This window comes from Ambystoma mexicanum, chromosome 6p (genome assembly GCF_040938575.1).
Source record: "Ambystoma mexicanum isolate Mex_15411 chromosome 6p, UKY_AmexF1_1, whole genome shotgun sequence".
In the NCBI taxonomy this organism is placed as follows: Eukaryota; Metazoa; Chordata; class Amphibia; order Caudata; family Ambystomatidae; genus Ambystoma; species Ambystoma mexicanum.
Window position 1 is genome coordinate 399,421,786 of NC_090935.1, and position 19,635 is coordinate 399,441,420.

Here is a 19,635-nt window from a genome sequence, read left to right on the forward strand (position 1 = left end):
CGCTGGCATAGTGCAGGCTATGGAAACTGCTGGTGGTATCCAATCTGTATCAAGCGATGTTCCACTTTGGAACTGTATACCAGGCTTTTCTCAGGTGGGTGAAACTGTCAAACAAAGCTGGATTTGCGGCTCATTTAGTCTACTGGGAAATATGTATCTGTAGGGGAATTTCATAACCACGGGCGATACTCCTGCGCTTTCACGTGCAAATCCTCACAATGGCTACTCTACCTGGGATTGCGCAGAGCGTTCAAGAGTATATGGTGCATCTTCCCAGTGGAACCGGATAACACCACTATCATGGGATATATACTATCAACTGTGGCTTGGCACCCTATATCGACTTGTACAAGACCGTATACGTGCACCATTGACTGGGGTATTCTCCAAATACGTGGGAGACATGCACTTGGACATTACAGATGACATTTGGAAAGTTATGTGTGCGCAAACACGGGAAGTCTCATGTAATTCTAGAGTTAGACTGATTGAACTTAAAGTTCTACACAGATACCACTATACACCAGCACCGATGTGGCTAGTTTCACCTAGGGGGGGGGGGGAGTAATTGCTCTAAGTGTGGGACAGACGATGCAGGATATCTCCATATGATTTGGGATTGTCCAATACTTCAAGGGTCCTGGAGAGATGTATGTGTAGTACTGGGGGAGGTCACCAGCAAGGATATAACTGGTGCCCCTTTGCAATGTTTAATTAATGTATTTGATCAAGAGATGGGCTGGGAAATCTGTCTGTATCTGCTTATTGCTGGCTACACCTTGCATTTTAACACCATGGATGAGCCCCGAACTTCAACGAAAGAAGGCTGGCTATGGTCAGTTACTTGGGCTAACGACATGGAAGAATAATGGTCTTTTATGCAGCCGGCTAAATTCCGCTATAAGGATATATGGTCCCCATTCAAAGCATATGTTAAGCATAAACACCCACACAGGAGGGTGCTGTGACCTCGCCTACGTGATAAGATCATACTTCGGACTACAAGATATGACTGCACTTGGCTGTAGATGTCACTGACGTTTGTCTATAAAACAAGAGTCCCTCTTTTTAGCAGTTCATCACACATTTGTCCGCTTATGTCATGAAATACTGGTGAGTAATGTGTGTTGCTAAGTGCGTTAGTAAAATATGTTTTAAAAAACAAAGAAATGTTGGCTCGACCAAGTTATCCTTATATTCTTTAGAAAACGGTAAACTGAGAATTTCTATTTCAGTTGCAAATGTAATACTTTCATTTTTATTTGTTTTGCCTGAACTTGCACTGACCGGTGAGTCAGGTTTTTGAAAGTTGGAATAGTAGTGTTGAAGATTTGAAAGGGGTTTTGACCCCTGTTGTTCGTTTAATGACACTCACCCACCATTAACCAAATTGGCTCTAAGTTAAGGTTCAATGGATGTTTGTCAGACGTCGCATTTTTATTGGTGGCCCAGATAAGGGTTTGAGGTAATATTATTGTATGCATTGGGACTCGTTATGAGTTTGGCAGTAAAATCAGTGTTGAATCTGCCATTGTATTGCCAAAATGATTTACAATTACTGCCACTCAGTCGTGGTATTACCACAGGACTACTAGTGATGGTACAGCAGTGTAAATCCCCATTTATGAGTATTGCCACATGATAAGTCCGACGATTTTTGGAGATAAAGTATACGATTCACCTCCAGCTTTTTGCTGTTTGTAAAAGGTTCCTCTTTTTACCTCCAAGCATGGAATTCAGTTGTGCAGTAACAGTGGCAGTAATTCCGTTAATGCCAAAAAGTGGCCTTATTTGAATTAATGTCGCTTTTTTACTGCACTGTAGACTATTAATAAGGCTCACTGTTTTTATAATTAGACCGTGAATTTAATTTTAAGAGTACAAATTATTTGCCTCCATTAGAGTGGCAAAAGTATGTGCCAGGCAACCAAAACATGACTGGACTTGAAAACTAATAGAGCACATTAGAAAAAAAAACACAATTGTATGATAAAGATGCCTGGCTTCAAACAATATATTACATTAGTCGAACACGTTCTTCTACACATTAAAGTGTACGACCACACTACATGTATTCATTTAAAAAGCAGTACAATTGTTTATAATTAATATTTCTCAATGATAACTAGGTTTTCTTGGGTATTACTCAGAAGGTCCTAAAATGCTAGAAAACTAAATATTCATGAATAGTGCTCTTTTCTATGAGCATCTACATACACGAAACACAGCAGAAGTTGGGCAAAAAGAAACCATTCCTTAACTCAATGTGTGCCTTTTTTTCTGACATTAGTGCATACCACAGCTCAAAGAAAAAGATTCCTGTTTTTAGTCCATGAAGATAAAAACCAAGAGATCTTCTATGGTTTCTCTCAAGTCACCTGTCCTTTGCACATGCCTTCTGCTTCCAACTGGTGTGATCCATACAAGGTGTCCTATTTACAAGAAGTTAATGCAGAAAAAAGGCCCAGTACGACACTTATCTGGAGGCCTGAACAAGATTTACTCTCACAATAACCACCACAAAGATTTGCTATGATTGATCAGAGCAGTATCGTCCTAAATCTTGTCAATAAAGAGAGTATGTACATTTTTATTCCCAGGACAGATAAGATAATCAAAACTGTATTTCCTTACAGCCAAGGAAAAATTCTGCACCTGCTCAACCATGGCAAACTGGACGTCTGACATAAACTGGACTTCTGAAGTTGGGTTAAATTCTTTAGCCCAGTTTCTCATGTTTGTGCCAAACAGCTTTGAGGCCACATTTTGATTGATAACATTTGGGATAACCTCAGTCACCTTCCACAAAATGTGGGACGACAGCTATCAGCCCCCATGGCTTTCCCACTAGTCAGACAGGAGACGTCATCTTAAATAGAGACATAGGTACATGTTGTCTTGTCTGACACAACAATAATTAGCATGGAAAATATCTGTGGAGAGTGAGTAAGCAATGCCCACTTTTCTCACCCAACTACCACATTTACACCTGTAAAATATGTTGAAACAAAGCTTTGCAAAATTGTTTTGTAAATCTTGGCTTCAGTAGCATGTGTCAACTTCAGGGATCAAAATTAAGATTAGATAAGCAGGAGCTGAATGCAGCCCCTAGTATCCAGCATTAACCAGGAGCTACCACTGGAGCACAAGGAGCTAGTACATAGCATTCTGCAAATCTAACTTCCACTTATGATGCAAACATATAATTGTATCCATTATTTATGACCCCATATGCTTTAACTGTCATGTAGATGCATCCATATGTTTATTTGATGATTGTCCCAAACACATAAAGTAAAATGTACATAGGTGCATAGCGTGTTTGTTCGGCATCGGCAGACATGGGGAGCCAAAAGTAGCTCCTGGTAGATGTTGGTATGAAGCTAACCAGGCTCTTCTAGGCTGCACACAGGAGCTAAATAGCTCCCCTTTCCCCTCAATGTGGAGCCCTGCAACTTCCATTCCAGTACAGTTTATAAATACAACATAATTGTGAGGTTAAGAGCCTAATTCCCACCCAGCATGGACAACTCGAGATCCTGCCTAATGGGCTGCCCTACTTTCAAGGCATTGACACTTTCCAGGATGGCAGCTCTGGTAAAGTGACATGCTTGCTGACACAGGCATCCAGCCAGTTGTTATGCATAACATGCATGATGTTTGCAGTTCCACAGAAAGGTTTAACATGTTTTGGGCACATAAAATAAACAAAAATGCATCAAAGGATGTGCGGAAAAATATAGACAGATGAAATTTGGCCAGGTTGGCAGGCTGCGCGCGGGGACGTGTGTTCTTTGCCCCTCATGTCACAACCTGTGTACATCACTGAATGATTCTGAAATTAAGCTTACCATACGATTCTGCCTTTTTCTTTCCAGCACCAAAAAACGTCCTTAAACTATCATTTGAGTCAGAAGCAGTGAAGGGGCTCATTCAAATATTCATACTTTTGGATTTAAAAATGTGCTGCTGTTAAAGGCCTCCATTGCCCTCTCTAGTGAGGTTTACATCGTTTCTCTACACTGAGAAGTTCTGTAAAACTGCTGACTGAGCAGATGTGGGAATTAATCTACCTGTGTCTCTTTGGTTCTAATCCCACATTTTCCACTTGAACGGTCTTTTCCTAATCTGAAATGTTTGCAATTGCCAAATAGGGGTCTTCAAATGTATCTATGTTGAAGGCTGTAATTTATTGTGTGTTTTGTTCCAATAATAGATATTAATTCCAAAACAGAATAAGCGCAGTATTTTGTTATGCTGGTGGCACACGCGGCATCGGACTGAGCAATTCCTTTCTCCTGCAGAGTTTGTGCGCTTATTATCCTTTTTATTATTATTATTATTATTATTATTCATATCACTATCTCTGTTCCCTACAGTGGCCGGGCAGCTTTGAATCATAGGAAAAGAGGTCTTTCAAATGTGTCAATATCTTTTCCTGAAAAAATTAAAAATTATTCGGGGTGCTTCACCAGTCGAGAGAGGAAAAAAAAAGTTGTACGCCAGGCAATAAAATGCTTAAGGGCCATCATTCTTTCAATTTTTTTAAGAATGCTGGTTGAACATGTTTGTATTTTCCCGGTGTAAAATAACAGGAACAACACAGGCTGCAAACAGTCCACAAACACTTGCACAGTTGAAACGCCACCACACAAACGTTGCTTGTTTCCCTGAATCGGGGCGTCTTCTAGCATGTAAGCCTGCAGAGCAAAACGCTCCTATGCAACTGACAAGCAATGCCTACTTAGAGGAAAACGCCAAATGACGGCGTGGGGGGAAATCATATGAAACACCCAAGGACATGAAGCTGTCAAATATTTGCAGCATGAAAGCTGTGATTAAAAACGATGCAAGCCATAACTAGTCGAGGGTTTAGGAACCAGCGGAGTTATGATTCTCAAAATTCCTGGCTGCAAAACAAACTTACAACATAGTGGCAGACTCATCAATCATCCAATAAGAAGGTTCTCGGGACGGTAATACCAAAAGGGGAAGAAATGCCTATGTATACTGTGGCATTCTGCAGTGGGGCCGCGCGCAGCTGGGGCAGGAAGCATCAGCTCTGCCTGCAACGTGACAGAGGGCTCATATAGAAGGGAAGGGCCCGAGCCACGCAGTGCAAAGATTAGCGTTCCTGGGTGAAATGGAAACTAAACACACACTCCCCACCCAATAGCTCCTTACCAAGGTGATTTCTCCCAGGCCAAGCTGTGCGCGCCCCAGGGTCTGCCAGGCCTCCCAGCAGAGAGGATTCCGCGCAATAGCCAAGTTCGCAGTTTGCACCGCAGGGAACATTTCCTGCAGACACAGCAGCACCTATGGAAGGAACCGACAGATTTCCATAACATGAGCAATATATCGGCAATTTAAATCAAGTTATGTACCTTTATTTTAGAAGGGACAGTCACACTAAAGCATCAACTGAATGGATTTAGCCAGGCAGCATTCATGTAACATAGTAATCACAAATTGCTCCATATGATATATGACATGATAGGTTATTTATAACGTGCTTAATACCCAGAGGTTTCTAATCGCGGACCGGTGTTGCTCCGTGTCGTCTTGCTTCCAAGGCGTGCACGTTGCCCCTGAGCTATCCTCCCGAGAGGTACCCAAAATAGAACATATTTCTGGAAAATAGATACTCGAGAGGTCATGAAACAATAGTGTCAAACCAATTATATCACAAGGTGGCATGCAGTGATGATAGATGACAGCAGGAGACATCATTACTTTAAATTCTCAAAAGCTCAAAACTGGCACGGGGACAGCAGGATATTGTACAAGTTATAACAATGAGAACAAAATCAGTCACATGAGATAAAACATTAATTAAAAGGTAAACAAAGGAACAGAAACACACAGAAAAACAAATTATGTATAGGCAAGTCTTAAGTGCTTTCCAAAGTTCATTTAAAGTAGGAAGCAGTCCAATGGAAGGTTGCAAGGAGTTCCAAGCACGTGAGGCTACAGCCGAAAAACCCTGAATTAAGAAGATAGAATGACTAAATCGAGGCATGTATGCCACAATACAGGAGGACTCCTGGCGAGCCTTGACTCACCAGAGATGTTGAGTTTAGTGGCTAAACAGACAGCCTGTCCCAATACCAACATTTTATAGGGGATGCAGTAGGCCTTCAAATGTGATTAGAGTGAATTGGGTGCCAATGAAGAGACATTAAAGCGGATAATGTGCTTGAACCGTCATACACTCAATATTACATGAGCTAGGGAATTCCAGACAAGGAGGACCAGGGTGCAAGGTGGATGATGGGAGACCTATGAAGTTAGCAATACCAACCTACCAAGCGTGAAATAACTAAAGCTTGGACGGCAGTATGAAAATCAGAGGGAGGAATACAAGTTTCAATCTTCCTAAGCAACGGCAACTGAAACAAGCAAGTGAGATAAGAGGTGAGAAAAATGTGTTTTAAAGTTCAGATTAGAAACCAGAATAAAACCCAAAGATTTTACTGAGGATACAAGGGTTAATAATAACAACAATAATAATAAATTAATAATGAATAATTAATTAATAATTATTAATTATTATTATTAACCCTTGTATCCTCAGTAAAATCTTGGAGTGATACCAAGAGAAGAGAGTGGAGAAAGGCACTCTTGTAAAGCTGCAGCAGATAATGAGGCAGAGCAAACCAAAATATACAGTTAGTTTTAGAATGGTTCAGTTTTAGTGAAAGTAAAGATAGCCAGTCCTCAATGACAACTGAACAGTTATGAAGGTGGACAACATCAGTCACAGCCAACAACCTAAGCGACACCTGGGTTTACTTGGCATATTGCTGTACATTGAGACTCCATGTAGACATTAAACAACATGGGGGATTGGATCGAACCCCAATGAACTCCATACCACATGACATGGCCAGCTCTTCATGAACAAACTGCACACGGTTGAGAATATTTGAGGCAAAACCATTTGCTCAAAGCAAATTCATACTGAGAAACTGTGCGGTTTCCTTTTTAATGTGTCGGGTATTGGAAACCGAATGGAAAAAGTTGTTTAAATACAGAAGAGAACAGGTAATGGCTTATAACAGCACCAAAAGAGAGAAACGGAGAAACTGTTGGAAGTATAACACTCACCAGGAACATTTATGCAAGAAAGCCCCGTTTTGCTTTCAAATGGACCGAGGCACGAATGGTTGAGAAAGATACTCTTCGAACTAAAGGACACAAGACACAGACACTGCCTCCATTTAATGCTAAAGGTGCTAATGGAACATGTGTATATTAAGTAAAAATACATATCTATCCACCATTTGCTTCATCGAAACAGCAATGGGAGCATGAGAACTATATCTCTGTTGAAATTGGAACATTGTTACATCCAAAAGTGTTGACGCCAAAGCAGTTAGAATGCCATTACTAGCAAAATAACTCAGATCAGCCCACTGAACATTATTTTGAAGCTCTGAAACATAAATGAACCAAACTAGGATTTCAACATATTGTCACACTCCTGATGTCATTTCCATAGAAAGTTGCAGTTTTGAATTAGAACATGATATATTACTTGTTTTCAATGATTGTGTATTACATGGTACATCTTACGCCATTCAACAATATAGCAATTTCCTAAAATCTTTTAGCAGATGGCACTCTGTACTCCAACTCAATATAAAAAAGAAAAGAGAAAGCAGAAACATCTCTACTTTATTGGTGTGCCATCTCAAGCTTTCATGCATTTCGTCAGCATCATACTATCTAAAAGAGAGCTATATCTAAACACCATCAGCCTCATCACGAGTTGGGCAGTAACCCTTAAATGCGGCTGAAACAGTATTAGCGCCGCAAATACTGCTCCGCCGGATCACGACTTCAAATCCCAGCAGCGCTATTACAGCAGACTGTAATAAAGCCAGCTGTAACACCGCCGGCTGTAATAGCGCCAGCAAACAAACGCGCTATTACAGAGCTATCACAAGTACAGCATTGGTGCTGTTAGCGCCGGAAAACCGTCCGTAATACCGCCAGAAATACCCCCGGCCAAATGCTGGAGGTAAAAACACACACGAGACAGCAATAAGGGCCCAGGTGACAACAATGCACGCAAGAGGCCTACAAAAGACCCACCCATGCACAAAACACCCTCCCCAACACCATGTTTCCATCTGGAGCCGGGAGCCTTGATGTGGACATGTACTTGCTGCGCCTGGAGCTACAGAGGCCTGCCAACCAGCCCAGGCCCCTGAGAGCACAGGGTGGTGTTGGGGATGAGGAGACCAGCACCAGCAAGGTGGCCAGCCATCCCCAGGGTCAGTCCAACACTGTGGGCCCTGACTGATGGGCAGTTGGTGACAGAGTACATGCTGGACAGGGCAACCATCACCCAGTTGCTGGACACAATCCAGGCTGACATAGGCAGCCGGATAGCCATCAGCACCGCTGTGCCCCCACTTGTGGAGCTTGTGTCTGTCTTAGAGTACCTTGGGACTGGCAGCTTCCAACACACCGTTGCCATGATGCATGGTATGGCCCAGTCCACCTTCAGTGTCGTCCTGGGACAGGTGCTGGATGCATTGCTGCTCCATGTCAATGAGCACATTGCACTGCCAGACACACAGGCACAGGTCAACCAGCTCAAGGCACAATTCCATGCCATTGCCCAAGTTCCAAACATCATAGCAGCCCTAGACAGCAACATGTTGCACTAGTAGCACTCCGGGAACATGAGGCAGCCTACAGGAACCGTAAGAGTTACCATTCCCTGAACGTGCAGATGACCTGTAGCCCCGACCTAACTTTCAGCCACTGCTGCGCCTGCTAGCCAGGATCCACCCACGAATCCATGATACTGTGCAACAGTACCCTGCCAGCCTACATGGAGAGGCACCGAGGTCAAAATACATGGATGTTGGGTGAGTACAAATCTTGAGTGAAATGCATGCCAATGTTCACTTGAAGGGGGGGGGGGAGGGGAAGACGCACAGGAATCCCTGCATGCCACCAGGCGACACAGCCAGCAATAGCACTGCACCATTTCCATGCATGTGTGTCGCAAGAGAACCCTTGCACACATTCCACACATCAGAACACAAATTGAATGCCACACACTTGTGAAAGCACAGTCACATATGGAAACCCAAATACCACAATGCATCTTGTGTGTGTTGCAGTGCTGCTCCCCACCCTGACACACAAGAGATATCCCACCCAGGCCACCAGACAGTCATGCCAATAGTCCTAATGTAGGAACATCCTGAAAACCACTTCACATGAGTAGATGGAGTCATGACAATGACTATCCCTGAGATAGTGACCTCTGAATGGACATTCATATGCCTGGCCAAATGTGCATGATTGTGCCAGGTAGCAAACGCAACACCAGCCATAGGTACTGTCTGAGTGTGACACACATAACCATTAGCGTGAAGGATGTATGAAAACATTGCAGTGAAATAGCATATACCTTTTCTACACATACATTACTTTGATGTTTATGTCATTGATGTCTGAGCCTTGTACATCCACTGAACCTACATATGCCTAATGTACACGTTCTCTTCCCTGCAGGAAATTCTGGATACCCGCAGTACACATGGCTCATGAACCCTGTGCGTAATCCACACACTCCAGCTGAGCTGCCATATAACATTGCCCATGGGCGTACACGCAGCTGTGTGGTAATGGCATTTGTATTGCTTAAGGCACGCTTCCGGTGCCTAGACCGTACGGGAGGGGCATTGATGTATGCACCAGAGAAAGTAGGCAAAATCATACTCACCTGGGCCATGCTGCACAACATTTGCTGTCGCAGGCATGTGCCACTGCCCCGATGCTGATGGCCAGCCACCTGGGGATGGGAGTGATGAGGAGCATGTGCCCATAGCCGGGGCAAATGCACAAAGGGATGGAGTGAGGGAGGGGAGGTTGGCCAGACAGGCCTTGATTGACAAATATTTTTCATCTGGTGGATGGGTACATGTAACAAATATTACCTGTAAAATAAAGAGCTCTTTCAAACAATTATGAATGTCCATGCTTTGTATGCATTATGAACAGGATTTATTAATTGTGGAACAATCCCCTCTGCCTCCTGTGAACACCCTAGCACACAATTCCCCCCTGTGAACACCTCAGCACACAAACACCCTCCAACCTGTGAACACCCCAAGACAGTGTCGGTGGGTCCATGTGCCCGTGCCTCGGCACAACTGTGCTATGTCGATCTCTGATGGTCATGGACGCTTACCACGTCGGGGTCCCGCTGGTGAGCAGCGTGGGAGATTGTGCAGGGAACGGCGCCCTCTGTGGGTGTGGTGGAGATAGATGGAATTGCACCTGCTAACTGCAGCTGCCGGTGGAGCAGATTGTTTGTTCCCGCATCTGCTCAGCATGTGCAGATTGCCCCTCATACAGCTCACAAAGTCTCTGTCAAAAACCTGTCAGGTCAGCTGTACAGCCCTCCACCACTCTACGGGTGCGGGCATTGTCACGCACCATGGTCTTGGCTGCATTACGTATGGTGCAGCTTATTGTCTTGATGTGGTGGCTGTGTTCAGCCGCCATGGCCTCAATTTTCCGCTATCGTTCCTCTATCACGTCCAGCCGTTCCATTACAGCAGCTCCCATGACTATGGGTCTGTCTGGTGTGCTATGGATTGGACTGACAGCTCTGCGCAGGGCGGCAGGGGAGCTGTAGGGGGACAATGCGGCCTCTCTGATGGGGCTGCCACGGTTGGAGGGGCTGCCTTCAGGGGAACCATAAGAAGGTGTGTCCACATCAGGCTGGGGTATGCGGGCACGGCATACACACTAAGTGGTTTCAACCCAGCACCCCAACTAAGTGAATGCCTAGTATGGGATGCCCAATGGAAACCCTTATTTATATATTTATATGTCAAAAGTTATTTTATTTCTGGAAGATGTACCCTTATATAACTCCCCTCTCTTTGAATCCCCCGGCCTCACTGAGCCAAGAAGTAGGTTTGTTTTGCAAATTAAAAGATTTATTTGAAAAATTGAATAATATATATCACACTTTTATATATATGAATAATAACTGAATATCACACTTATAAATATTTAGGCAATGATCAGCAATAGGTAATATTACAATATCAACAATCTCTTTAATCAATTAGGAATAGGAAGAATAATGTAGCAGAGAATAACTTTGTATGGGTTCAAGGAAATGCAATGATAGGAAAGAATGCAACACAGAAATACAACTTGATATTACTTCAATCAAAGACAAGGTGATCACTCTTTCCCCCTGTTACTACTCAGTCCCCCCCAATATGCAAAATGAAGAGATGGAATGGGGGCACACAGGTATCAGGAATAACAATCAACAATTGCAATTTCAATCCCGATTCCCCGCCACAATCTTAGAGAGAACAGTAATGATGTTAAACAGGTCAATTGCTTTTAATTGTGGTTTGAATTGAATGGGAAAAATGCTAAAAATGATTTTTAGTTCGCTAAAAATGGGATTCAGAACTAGTGAGAGTTGCTTTGGATTGGTTCAGGTAGACACTAGCAATGATTGTAGAATGATTAGCAGGCGGAAAACGAAATTCAGAAGTTGAAAGCAAGAAATAGCTGTTTTTACATGTGATGAAATTGAGCCAAATGCGAAATCGCAGCAAACTTCAGCGCACGAAAAACACGATTACAGCACAACTATCAGAAGTTAGAGGTTTTAGTGAAGGTCGATTTTTTTTCTCAAAAAGAGGTCAAGATTTTACAAATGAGACTGCGCTTTTGAAGATTTACCAACAAAGATGGGCTTATACTAAGGGGCTATGAAGATGCAAGATACATAACAGTCAGCCACCAGAACAGGGCGCCTTCCGCTCTGATTTTTGTCCGCCAGGACACTTTACTTTCTTCAGAAAAAGATTAGTGCACAGATGATTATCACTACAATTATCACAGAATTATATGAATGAGAGAAGAATTCAGGATAGCTACAAGAGATTCTACAATGCAGTTATGGATATGTTGGAATGGGTTGGATTGGATTACTTAATACTAAGAGATTTGCTATGCACAGTTCTATGCTAAATACTCACTACTATGGCTTTGGAATGGAATGGATCCGTCAAAGATCTGGTCAAAGGTTTGGCTGGAATTCGCTCGCCACCGGACAGGATTCAGGACACCTGGACTGCTCTCAGCAAGGCACTCTGGTCTGCACGGCCTCTTGGACTAGATCTGACAGGTTCTGGGTTACAGCTCTGCTGGACTGATCTGGATCTTGGGTTCTAGCAAGGGTTTTTGGCCGAAAGCAGCAAACAGCTCAGCCAGGTTGTTGAATGGTTTAGGCCCCATGGAAGTTTAGGGGTTAAAATCAGGTTGCTAGATTTCAAGGCCTGCTGAAAAGGGTTCAGCTTTTTGGGTTAGGCCTCTGCTTCAGGGTTCTGGAATCTAGTTCTGGAGTCTGGATCTTCCTTCAGAGTGCTTCGCCAGTCGATCAGTGATGAGTGAATGTGTGTCTTTCTGGGTCCTCAACAGTCCCTATTTATCCATCTTCCAAAGGGGTGGGGAGGCTGATTATACTATGCCCAACCCAACTAAGGATCTGATAGGTCAGAGAATTCCCCCTCTCCTGATTTGAGAAAGGAACAGTGTGTCATCATGTGTCAGAGTGACATGGTGTTTAGGTCCAAAGAAAAATCCTCCCCTTTTCTTCTGTTTCAGAAAATCTATTTTTCCTAAAAAAAAATATTTCCAAAATCCCCAACTTGATAATATTAAATATACACATCACAGATTCATTAAGGCACGTCTCTGTTCAAGTCCCATCTTCCTACGAGTTTTGGTTCACAAATGACAGTTTTTCGCGCTTTTGGGCAGTTACTCTGTGTTAGTTCTGTACCAATTTTTACACATGCATACACATACCATCTGGGCATATTCCTGTTATTTGTCATGTTCCTAACATAATCACAATAGCTAGAATATGAACTTTTTCGTGGTTCAGTCTCTGAATGTCGCACACATTCCAGAGTCCAGTGTATTTTTCATTTTAATAACCTATAAACCACATATTTTTACCAGTTCAGTACAATTTGCTATAAGTCTTTTCCACAAACATACAGTTACTTCAGTTTCAAATCCACATTTTCCGTCTGGCCCGCCTCCAAGGCTTGGCTGAGCCAGAGAGTGTGGTATGTTTTTCCCCCCACTAATCCAGACCCTGCAACATTACTGTGCACTGCTTGCATCAGGAACATCAGAATGGCCGCCGGAAAGCATGCTGCTCGCTAAAAATCACCCAGAAGTGCACAGTAAAAATCTGAAAAATAGGCCGCCATCCACTTTTGCCTATGTCAGTGGTAACACAGGAGACCACTGCCAAAACCCATCATTTGGCTGCCCAAAAAGCAAGGCTGATTGCAAAAGGAACACAGAGCTGTGTGAAAATCCGTTTTTCTTGGTTGTCAAATTTGCAAAAATCATGGCTCACAAGCCACCCAAAAGATCCAATCTCCTTGTTGGGTGTTAAACATCATTCTACTTCAAGAATCCACATAAATACAATGTCCATAGAAGTACACTTATCAGAAGAAAATCCACATTGAAGATTGCTTGCTTGGAAAATTATGTTGAAAATGGGCGCAATACCATTACTCACCTCTGTCAGAAGCTGGCGATTTCTAAAACCTGTCATGTTTAAAGTTGTACATTGAACTCAAAGTATGCCAAGGAAAGACTTGCTATTAGGAGCCTCAGAGGTGGATACAATTCAAAACTATATTTTAAAAAGGCTTGAATTAAGAAATTGGTTGATGTATTTGTTAAAAATGTAATTTATATTTTAGGACAAGACAATTTCAGACATTGTGTTTAAAAGTTAAGGTTTCCCACACTGAGCTTCAAACACATTCCACACCTTCTCCCTAAACAAAGGAATCTTTTCCCCTGTTCTCTGCTGAGTATCTGACAGGAAAGTGAAAGGAAATGGGAGGGGCACTCTTACATGTTACTCTGAGTGAAGACAAAGGACTCCCTTCAGCTGAATGAAAATGCTAATGTGACTGACATCAACTGCCCTGGCAGGAAGAAGCCCATGTGACTCTCTGACTCAGCCGAGCCTTAGAGGCGGGCCAGAGTGAAAATGTGGATTTGAAACTAAAGTAACTGTATGTTTTGGGAAAAGACTTATAAAATATTGTGCCGAACTGACAAAAATATGAAACTTAGAGATTATTAAAATGAAAAATGTGCTCACAGTTTAAAACTAATCTGGAATCTGTGCGATGTTCTGAGACTGAACCACAAACATTTTAATATTGTAGCTATTGTGATTATGCTATGAAGATGAAAATTTACAGAAGTATGCCCAAATGGTATGTGCAAATGTGTAACCAACCAAAAACGCGAAAAACTATCATTTATGAACCAAAACTCGTAGGAACATGAGACTTTGACAGAAACGTACCTTAGTCAATCTAGCATGTAAATATGTATTATGAACAAGTTGTGCATTTGTAAATGTTTTTATGAAAAATAAGATATACTGTACAGAGACAAAGAGGAGGTTTTCTCCCTAAGCCATAAACATGACACATCATGCCACATTTTGACACACTGTTCCTTTCTCAAATCAGGAGAGGGGGAATTCTTTGACCCATCAGATCCTTAGAGGGTTGGGCATAGACAATCAGCCTCCCCACACACTTTAGAAAATGGATAAATGGGGACTGCTAAGGACAGGCAAAAGGACACACATTCACTCATCAACTGATCCACTGGCGAAGTACTCTGAAGGAAGATCCAGAACCAGAGTCCAGAACCCTGAAGCAGAGGCCTAACCCAAAAAGCTGAACCCTTTTCACAGCAGGCCTTTAACATCTAGCAACCTGATTTAACCCCTAAACTTCCACAGGGCCGAAACCATTCAACAGCCTGGCTGAGCTATTTTGCTGCTCTGGCCAAGAACCCTTGCTAGAACCCAAGATCCAGATCAGTCCAGCAGAGCTGTAACCCAGAACCCGCCTGATCCAGTCCAAGAGGCCGTGCAGACCAGAGTGCCTTGCTGAGAGCAGAACCAAGTGCCTGAGACCTGTCCGGTGGTGAGCGAATCCCAGCCAAACCCTTGACCAGATCTTTGAGGGCCCATTCCATTCCAAAGCCATAGTAGTGAGCATTTAGTATAGAACAGTCCATAGTTATTTCTTACTTTAATGTAATCCTATTCAATCCATTTCAACCTATCCAGAACTGCATTAGAAACTATTGTGTCCATCCTGAATCCTTTTCATTATATAGTCCTTGATAATTGTAGTGATAGTCATCTGTGCGCTGATATTTTTCTGAAGAAAAAGTCAAGTGTCCTGGCGGACAGAAGTCAGAGCGGAAGGCGCCCTTGTTCTGGTGGCTGTCCCATTGGGCATCTTGCACTTTCATAGCCCCTTAGTACAAGTCCATCTTGGTTCCTAATCTTTAAAGCGCATCTTTCATTTTGAAATTTTGACTCACAAGAAAAATCTACCTTCACTAAAACCTCTAACTTTTGAACCGTACGTCCTAGAAACGAAATTTAAATGTCATTTTGAAGCTAACATCCTCAGCTTTCAAACAAACCTTCCAATTCCTTATAGTTCTTCCGTAATCTCGTTTCTCGCACGTGGAACAGTTGCCGCGAATTTGCATTTGGCTCAATTTCACTCCATGTAAAAATTGCTATTTCTTGCTTTCAAATTCTGAATTTCGTTTCCCATCGGCTAATCATTCTACAATCATTGCTAGTGTTGACCTGAACCAATCCAATGCAACTCTCACTTGTTCTGAATCCTATTTAGCAAATTAAAGTCAATTTTAGCATTTTTCCCATTCAATTCAAACCACATTTAAAAGCAATTGACCCGTTTTAAAATCATACCTGTTCTCTCTAAGCTTGCTGGGGGAATTGGGATTGAACTGCATTGTTGATGGTTATTCCTGAAACCTGTGTGCCCTAATTCCATCTCTTCATATTGCATAATGGGGGGGTGGGGGATTGAGTAATATCAGGGGGAAAGTGTGATCACATTGTCTCTGATTAAGTTCATATCAAGTTTTATTTCTGTGTTGCATTCTTTCCTATCATTGCATTTCTTGAACCCATACAAAGTTATTCTCTGCTACATTATTCTTCCTATTCCTACTCCTAATTGATTCAAGAGATCGTTGATTGTAATACTACCCCCATTGCTGATCATTGTTCATATTCATAAGTGTGATATTCAGATATTATTCATATTCATAAAAGTGTAATCTATATATTGTTCAATTCTTCAAATAAATCTTTTAACTTTGCAAAACAACATTCTTCTTGGTTCAGTGAGACCGGGGGGGGATTCAAAGAGAGGGGCGTTATATAAGGGTACATCATCCAGAATTAAAAGAACTTTTGACATAAAAATATATAAATAAGGGTTTCCATTGGGCATCGACTAGGCATTGACTTAGTTGGAGTGCTGGATTGAAAGCACTTACAAGAGTCACATGGGCTTGTCTTCCTGTGCAGTTGGTGTCAGTCGCACCCGAATTAGCATTTTCTTTCAGTTCAAGGAACCCATTGCCTCTTTCCCAGAGCAGCAGAAGAATTCTCCTCCCCTTCTCATTAGCATTCCCATGAGATATTCTCTCCTTTTGGTGGGAATGTACAGGGTGGTGTGTTCTCAGTGGGGGAAAACCTCTAAAGTTTTAGCTGAATCAGGATACCTTATAATCAATTGTGACATGTATTCCTTGTGAAAAATTACAGTTACAAATTTAAAATAAGCAAATATATCTTCAATTCCAGTCTTTTTCAACATGAAAATCAATGTGTGGCACCCTATATTGCATTTGATGGAAGTCCCTTCTTTGGCATATTTAGCTTTTGGGACACAAGTTTCACCTGACAGATTTAGAGATCGCCAGCGTCTGACAGAGGCGAGTAACGGTATTGCACCCATTTGTGACATATTTCTTTCCAGAAAGCATCTTTAAAATGGATTTTGTTCTGATAAAATATACTTCTCCTGACATTATATATTATGTGGATTCTTGAAGTAGAATGATGTTCAACACCCAACAAGGAGGTTGGATCTTTTTGGGTGGTGTGTGAGCCATGATTTTTGCAAATTTGACAACCAAGAAAAACGGATTTCCACACAGCTCTGTGTTCCTTTTGCAGTCATTTTGCTCTGTGGGCAGCCAAATGATGGGTTTTGGCAGTGGTCTCCTGTGTTACCACTGACATAGGCAAAAGTGGATAGCGGCCTATTTTTCAAATTTTTCCTGCGCACTTCTGGGCGATTTTAGCGTGCATAATGCTTTCCAGCTGCCATTCTGATTTTCCTGATGCAAGCAGCGCACAGGAATGTTGCAGCGCCTGGACCAGTGGGTTGAAACATCCCACAAGTCATAGGGAAATGGGGAGTGTGTGCTTCCACTGGCACCTGCTCTGGGCTCCCTTTGGGTGTGCCCATCTCATGAGTGGCACCCTGGCTGGGTGAGCACACCAGTGCACTGTGTCCTTCCTCAGTGGATGTGTGGCCCCGCACTAGAGTTTGACCCACTGGTGGGCTGCCTGCACATCCTGCAGACCCCTGGTGGCTCCAGATGTTTGAGGCGGTGACACCCTGCAGCCTTGTTGATGTTAAGCCGGTCTGAGTGGGCTCCGGTGGGTGACATTGGATGTGTCCTGCGCCTTGCCTTCTCATGCGGTATCTTTGCGGGGTTGTGGTGCTGGTTGATACGCGTTGGGGCATGCGGCTGGATGTGGACGCTGCTTCCGCATCAACATTGCCCTTCAATGATCGCTGCATGCCTGTAGGATACATATGGTGTTGTATGAGTTGAGGGCAGCTTACATTTGTATCATGCATTTCATGTCTCACAGTGGGTTAGGGCACAGTTTGTATCATGCTTGGCCATTGCATATTTGTCATTCCCCATCTTGTGATTGCTGGAACGTCCACCGGGGAGGAACACTGCTCGGATATGTTGGTGTGACATCTTCAGATGTCTGTTGTGAATACACAGATCCCATGTCGCTGTGCGTGAGAGGGGGCTTTGATATGCGCACACACACACACATCACGTTGCTCTGGTATGGCCATGGTTCTGTTTCCCTTGGGGCTTACATTGTAGGTACTTAGTCATGGTACCAGAGGTCGCTAGGGTACGGTGGTACAAGGGAGCACTAATGGGTGGCTGCGGTGCATCACACACATTACAAGCACACACATTGTAAACACATACATTCACACTAGGATTGGAGGGGTGGGCCTATCAAGATTATGCATTTTCGAAGTGAGGGGGGGTCCTCACCTGCAGCCTTCTGGGTACTGGTGCCTGCCTCCGCTCCACTGACTCCCTCGATTGTGCCCATGTCTATCAGGGTGGTCATCCGCTCCTCCCAAGGTGTCATGTCAGGTGGTGGTGGTGATGGCCCTCCTCCAGTCGCCATGCTCTCGCTCCTGTGCTGGGCCAGGAGACCACAGACAAAGACCCGCAAGTCATTCAGCCGCTTCCGTCAATCCTCGCCGTCCCTAGGCACACGGCCCACCGCTGACACCATATGGGTCACTTGTCTCCATATCTGTGCTCGCCGCTGTGCACTCGTCTGGCGCTGTTGTGGCCTATATAGCTCTTCTCGGTGGCCTATCACCTCTTCCACAAGTACAGCAAACTCCTGATCTGTGAAATTGGGTTTTCGGACCCTGTCCAGGGCAGACTTGCCCCTGATACGTTCCTGTGATATTTGTCAGGCTTTGGAAGAGTGGATGGCTTACAGGGGCTGAGATTTTTGGCGGATTGTGATTTCCAAGATGGCCACCACTTTATTTTCTGTTCCGGGGGTGACGCATTTCCCGTGGCGCTAATAGCGTGCCGTAGCTCGGCAGTATCGCAATGCGCGCTTGATTTATGGGTTTGCAGCCACTTTTCCAGCTGGACGCTATTTGCGTTACCACCAAGGCTGTGTGCGTGCTGAATCATGATCTGGCGCTGTTTCCGCCAAAAATTGTGGCGTTAACGCAAATAGCGCCCGACACAAAATACACCGGGAATACCGTCAAACTCGTGATGAGGCCCTATAAAAAGTTAAAGTAAACTCGTAGATTGGGTTACATAGTATTAAAACACAATCATAAAAACACAATACATTTTGACCAAATTCATAGTGAATACATAAAGTGCAAAATCAAGATCAACAGTGCAAAGTTTTTCTGACAGCAGTTATTTTAACCGGGTGAAAGAAGATGTGAAATAACATTTATGTTAAGAGAAGAACAATGTAATATTTAAAATAATCACATGAATTGAGTTTCCTAATGCTTAAAATAACAGTCCATTTTACCAAGTGCAAAGTAAGTCCATGATGTGCAACATCAGGATCAAAGCTACATAGTCTATCTTATAGGGGCTATTTCTTCCACAGAATGGACACGGGAAATGGGGGAGGGAGAGGTCAGATATACTAGTTCAAAATCTAAGGTGCTAATTTTCAGCAATAATCCAATAAGTATAACTCATTGCAGCTATAGAGCATGTCCTCTAGGTTTGTTAACAAACAGTGCCTTATTCGCTCCCACAAGCAGGTTCCTGTCTTGGACATATATCTGCCAAATACTGCAGAGCGTAGTGCAGACAAATCATGAGCAGTTTTAAAGTCTCAATGTCAGATCC

The 19,635-nt window shown here is 43.2% G+C and overlaps 1 protein-coding gene across 10 annotated transcripts in view; it reads right to left on the bottom strand.

The window, feature by feature from the left end:
• Positions 1–19,635, bottom strand: part of TTC33 (tetratricopeptide repeat domain 33) — an 820,935-nt gene that overhangs the window by 79,713 nt on the left and 721,587 nt on the right. For 8 of the 10 annotated variants that reach the window (XM_069627185.1, XM_069627186.1, XM_069627191.1 and 5 more), the window contains one exon: positions 5,185–5,316. The exons of the other annotated variants lie outside the window; for them this stretch is intronic. In XM_069627185.1, the coding sequence (XP_069483286.1) occupies positions 5,185–5,316 (132 nt within the window). The remainder of the gene's footprint in view (positions 1–5,184; positions 5,317–19,635) is intronic. 10 annotated transcript variants of the gene reach the window in all.